The sequence below is a fragment of the Gymnoscopelus microlampas genome (assembly GCF_963454915.1).
Source record: "Gymnoscopelus microlampas genome assembly, chromosome: 5".
Classification (NCBI taxonomy): Eukaryota; Metazoa; Chordata; class Actinopteri; order Myctophiformes; family Myctophidae; genus Gymnoscopelus; species Gymnoscopelus microlampas.
This window is the reverse complement of record NC_139942.1, coordinates 56,924,628-56,930,762: the sequence shown is the minus strand read 5'-3', so window position 1 is coordinate 56,930,762 and position 6,135 is coordinate 56,924,628. Positions and strand designations below refer to the sequence as shown.

At 48.5% G+C, this 6,135-nt stretch overlaps 1 protein-coding gene across 1 annotated transcript; it reads left to right on the top strand.

Moving 5' to 3' along the window:
• Positions 1-4,262: 4,262 nt before the first annotated feature.
• Positions 4,263-5,352, top strand: LOC311045221 (ribonucleoside-diphosphate reductase subunit M2-like; the record flags this gene model as incomplete). Its single annotated transcript, XM_084057020.1, has 2 exons — positions 4,263-4,295; positions 4,594-5,352. 2 exons carry the CDS (start codon positions 4,263-4,265, stop codon positions 5,332-5,334), a joined length of 774 nt encoding a protein of 257 aa, XP_083913146.1. The 3' UTR covers positions 5,335-5,352.
• Positions 5,353-6,135: the final 783 nt, after the last annotated feature.

Genomic DNA, 6,135 nt, shown 5'->3' with positions numbered 1-6,135 from the left:
AGGGAGCGTCACTGGCAGTCACCCCTTCTGCGGACGTTTGGGAGACCATGAGCGGTATAATGCTGGTCAAAGAATCGCCAGAGACAAATACAAACGTTCATCCCTTTCCGGTGCGTCTGGACCCACAACACACAACTGCAGAGACGGAGAGGGTCCGCCTGATGGCAAATGAGGAATTAGATTCAGAATTATCTGACTCGGACAGCGACAGCTCGTACAGCAAAGGCTGGGACACCGACGTGAACATTCACACCACTATCAGCACCCAGTACGTTACGCCGCCCTACAAGGACAGTGACTACGAGCACGGAGAGATGGGCAATGATGGTCTGCTACATGGCTCGTCTCGATCGGAGAAAGACACAGCCATCTGCGAGGTCGAAAAGGACACTTGAACGCAGCCCAGTTGCGGGCTGGTATAACTGAAGAGTGTGTGTGTGACTGTTGTAATTGGTTACAGTCTCAACTATAATAAAGAAGTACAAAACACATGGAGTTTTCATTCTGTTTATTTGTATTATTATTATGAACTCTCCCTCACATGTACAGGAATTATAGAGAGCTGTTGCTATTTGCTAGTCTCCTCATTGTCAGAGAGATTAGCATAGTACATATTGAACCTGAGATACACTAGATATCGGTGCTGCTGCTCAAAGCAGTAAGCAATGCTCTCCTCCACCTTGTGACATCGACGAAGGAATCGAGAACGGTCCCTTGCCAACGTTTCCCAGGGCCCGCGCCGATCCTCACCGCTGCAGCTTCCGATAAATATTTCGATATCCTCAAAAAAATGTACCTTTTTTTCCTCTTTTCTGTCTTCTCCTCCTCCTCCTCCTCTTTTGCTCGATTGTGCAAAGGGAAACTGCTGGAGCAGTGTGAACAGGGCGTAGGAAAGGCAACAAGGATTGGCAACAAGACATTGGCAAGGAGTAGTTCACAACAGCCCTGTCCAGCCAACCAGGGCTAGGTAAGTCCAGACCAACAGCCCTGTCCAGCCAACCAGGGCTAGGTAAGTCCAGACAAGAGTCAGCAAACCCTGTAGCCGGGTCCCAGATCATGTCCCAGATCCTTGTGTCACTGTCAGAAAAGTTATTGTTAGGAAGATGGCCTCCAGGAAACTCAATGCCTAACTTGATGTACTCTTCCAGTGAGTATTCACACAACTGAAGAACAATGTATCCAAAGTTCCGGTCCTTTTTAAAGTCCAGATATCGTACAATGGAAGGATCATCCAGCTCTGTAAGACGTAAAAGGTCTGTCTCTTTCTCCAGCACCTCATAGTCTCCTAGACACATTTTCTTCACTGCAACTTTAGTTCCATCATCTCTTATCCCTTTGAAGACCCAAGTTCCATTTCCATTTCCCCCTATGAGGAATTCATCACCTCCCGTGTAGACATCCATGTGAGAGTTTGCAAGTGTGAGGGAGAGAGAGGACATTTTTCCAAGAAGCTCTTTGTTTTTCTTGGTGAGGTCTGTTGAGCCTTTGATCTCAAGTTTTCCCTTGATGTCTTTCCGGTCCCAGTCTTTCCTGAAGTGATTAACCAGCTCAGAAATACAAGTATTGACAGATACTTGTGGTATGTCTGGATAGGTTGCTCTACACATTGGACACATACACAAGGTCGCAGTGTCCCAGTAATGTGTGATACAGGTTTTACAGTAATTGTGCCCACATGGAATTGTGACTGGAGCAGTAAACACGTCCAAACAGATAGGGCACAGAAATTGCTCTTTAGAAGGGATCGTGCCGCAAGAGGCCATTTTGTCAGCCTTGGTGAACTCTCATTAGAGTTTGAGAGGGAAACCCCAGAGCTGCAATGTTATATAGGAGAGAAACGTCCTCCAGGTGGGGGCCAGCTCCTCGCTGGCAGGGGAGGCGCCTTCACAATCATTTTGTCTTCCTAACAGCATTCTGTGGATTTGTCTCTATAAGCTTTGAAAACACCCTACAGTGACTGGGGACTGTCCTCTAACAGTTTAACTATGGCTGATCAAAATAAAAACATTATTTGACTATACCCGATATTCTCCAATGCTCTCTTGTGTTTTGTACCTACGATATACGGTATAGATTTTTCCCAAAAGGTATTCCTAGTGTATTTAAATTTGAAAGTTGTATTAGCCCATATAGATTCAAGCAAGAAACAACAGCCTGATTTGAAGGAGATGCGTGTGTGTGTCACAGCGTGTTGTTACATGTCAGAATGGCCATAGTGTTCTATGGTGCCTGACTCAGGTTTGGTCCCTTGACACTAAGGTCAAAAAGAAAAACACGCTATGGCTTAGAGTGAATGTTGTTTATTTGTATTTACTTCAATTATCACATCACACAGAGAAATTACGCAATTGTCCCATGCTGGGCAGAAAGGTCGATCTTGTCCAGTGCGCTATCTGTTCTGCAGCGCAGAAATCTCTGCTCTTGTTCGGTTCGCTTTATCTTCTTCCAGTAGAGAAACCCCAGTAATAATGCAATCCAAAGAGCAACAGCAATCAAGCCCGATTGTGTAAGCACTGCGAAGGTCGTAGTTCCATTCTCTCCGTTTCTTTCACCACCTTCCAGGATGACAGTGCTTGTCTCAAGAGTGTAGTTGAGGTGTGGCGGGGGACCGCTCGTAGTTCCAGTCTCTCCGTTTTTTTCACCACCTTCCGGTGTGAGAGTGCTTGTCTCAAGAGTGTAGTTGAGGTGTGGCGGGGGACCGCTCGTAGTTCCAGTCTCTCCGTTTTTTTCACCACCTTCCGGGACGACAGTGCTTGTCTCAAGAGTGTAGTTGAGGTATGGCGGGGAACCGCTCGTCGTTACCTTCTCCCCGGTTGTTCCACCACGTTCCAGGATGAAAACGCTTGTCTCAAGAGTGTAATTGAAGAGTGGTAGGGAAACAATGCAGCTCACCTCCCCCCTGCCCTCTTTGATCACCTCCATCTTCCATTGGGAGACATAGCAGTGTTTAGATCTGGCGTCTCTTGCTTGTGGCACACGCTCGCGGACAGGGGAGACGACAGGTTCAAAGGGTCCCGCAGGGTACCGCCAAGCAATTCCGGGGGCTTGGGGATACCAGCACCCTGAATGACATTTCAAATATTTGCCACCTTCAATCGAAGAGATCACTGGCCTAGACACTCTGGCGACATACAGCTGTATTATCACAGAGCTGTTCAGGTTAGGAACGTAACACTCGTACTCTCCTTCGTCATAAAACCGCACGCTGGACAGCTTCATTGACAGGTTACCTCGAGACAAATGCTCAGCAGAGACGGCTGTCCGGTCTTTGTACAATGTATTCAGACCATTTGTAAGCACACGTCCATCTCGCAGGATATACACATGCTTTCGCTGATAGCCAGGTCTGGTCCAGTCCACTGACATCTCTTCGGCTTTAACAGGTGTGTCAATGTCAATTTGACAAGGAAGTGTTACATCGTCTCCCACTTTTGCCAGCACGGGGTAGAAGGACCCCGATACAGTGTGTTTTCCTATTGCATGTGTGATGCAGCAGCTGCTCCATAGTACCAGGGAAATCTTGAAATAAACCCAAGTGTACATAACTTACATATATGAATGAGGTCCTACTCAAAAGCAAAAACTTCTCAAGTGGCACACTGACCAGAATCACTTCGAATGACCAGGCTTTGTTTCAGCACCAAGTAGGTCCTTTTACAGTCACCGTTAACGTTTATATAGCCTCTTTTTTTGCTTGGGTGGGGGGGGGGGGGGGCGGGGGGTAAATCTCCCTCCCCCTATACTTAAAAGAAGCACACGCATAATGTAGCCTTGTATGTTCCAGAGTTGTAAATCGTCAAATTTTGATATCGGCCCCACTAGTCAGCATAGATGTAGGCAGCAAATTCCTCTAGTGTCATGTCTGATTCTGGGGAAAAATTCATGATCCTACGCCTCAGTATCACGTCCTCGCGCACCTGAAGGGGTAGCCTGAGCTTGTCAGCCTTGAAGTCCTCGTCCTTCTTGCCCTCGACCTGCAAGAGTTTTTCCTCCTCAAGGAGCAGGGTGTCATGTATGAGTGCCAGGGATTCGCCGTAGATCAAGTTCATAGACATCTTGCCCTGCAACAGCCCGATCTTTGCTGGGCTTTCGAACATGAGCTTTACGACGGCATTAGCATCAGTGACAATGGACAAGTTTTCGGCATACGCCCCAACGCATCGGTATAGGTCGGTCAGGTACTTTGCATCGCGACGGCACACGAGCAAGTGGTTGTGCTCGGTCCTGACCTGCGGCTGGTACGGCACCGAAGTTGCAGGTAGATGCAACAGGTCCACCAGGCCCTGCACGGCAAGGTTATCTTTTTTTAACATCACCCCTTTGCCGGGAGTACAGCAAACCGACCTAGGGAAGCCGAGAAGCTCACCAAGCCCTTGACCTGGGCACCGTTTTAACCACAGCCCCCGATCCTCGAGGACGTAGGATGCATGCTCTTGACAGCACGCGCACTCAAAGTTGAATATGTGATTCCGTAGCCCCTCCGTCATGGACAGGGCAGCACGAGCTTTAGCCTCAATGTAATCTGCTTTGGACATGAGAAATCGGAATGCGTTGATCAGGCTCACCCTGTTGTCCACCTCATCCAGGGAGTAGAGTCGTTTGAACGGGTGCTCATTTGTCCCGGAGGCGGGCGTCGGGAGCACACGCGCCTCGGTGCAGATCGCCATGGAGAACATCCACTCCGAGATGTACAGCTTGCTCATCGACACGTACATCAAAGACCCGAAGGAGAGATATTATCTGTTCAACGCCATCGAGACACTAGAGTGTGTAAAGAAGAAGGCAGACTGGGCGCTCAACTGGATCGGGAACAAGGACGCTGCTTTCGGAGAGCGCATGGTGGCTTTCGCTGCTGTAGAAGGGATCTTCTTTTCTGGTTCCATCGCTGCCATTTTCTGGCTGAAGAAGAGGGGGTTGATGCCCGGTCTCACCTTCTCTAACGAGCTCATCAGCAGGGACGAGGGTCTACACTGCGACTTTGCGTGTCTGATGTTCAAACACCTGGTGAACAAGCCTTCAAAGGAGAGGGTCACACAGATCATCAAGAAAGCGGTGGCTATTGAGGAGGAGTTCCTGACCGAGGCACTGCCAGTGAAACTGATCGGTATGAATTGTGACATGATGAAGCAGTACATTGAGTTTGTGGCAGACAGGCTGATGCTGGAACTGGGCTTTGACAAGCTCTACAAAGTGGAAAACCCCTTTGACTTTATGGAGAACATCTCACTGGAGGGAAAGACCAACTTCTTTGAGAAACGAGTCGGAGAGTACCAGAGGATGGGAGTCATGTTCGGTAACGTAGACACCACTTTCAGACTGGATGCCGACTTCTAAGAGTCCTGTGGACACAGACATATTCGGACACTTGAAAGACTGTTCAATAGCGATAATTCTGGAGCTTCTACACTATTATTAGATGCATAGTGGAAGAGGTGGTCGAGAGTAACCTGTAAATGTACCTTGTTTTCAAATAAAAGACAGCTTCATGTTACGTTGACTTACAGTGGTTACTCTGTAGATTTTTATTGTTATTACAAAACATACAGTAACCACTTCAGCCCTATATACATTTCGTCCACACACACACACACACACACACACACACACACACACACACACACACACACACACACACACACACACACACACACACACACACACACACACACACTTTTCTACGCCCCTGGTGAGGGGTGCTCTCAGATCCGAGACAGACACGGTGTGAGGGATATGAAGTGGCACGAGCTAAGGTTGGACGAACTGCTGTGCTTAGCATCGTCCAAACCCTTCCACGAGCCCCACCGTCTGGGCAAGCTGTTGCCCCGCTCGCTCGAGGTAGAGCCGCCCTTGGCAGACCAGCGACACAAACTCATGGATTACGTGTTGACTGTATGGTGCCCATGGTTCTCCCGTGAATTCGGATCAGTGGACAACGCAGGTATTTTTAAACTCACACACCGGATGTTACAGTTGCATACTTACGAATCTATCGTGTGTTGGAGCTCAGTGATGGCCGCAACCTCAATGCTGGTGACGCACAACCATCCACTGGCACCCCTGCGTTGTGTCGAAGAGTTGGGACATCGGTTCCTGTTCTCTACTGACTAAGAATCTTGGCACAAGACCGTCAACCCA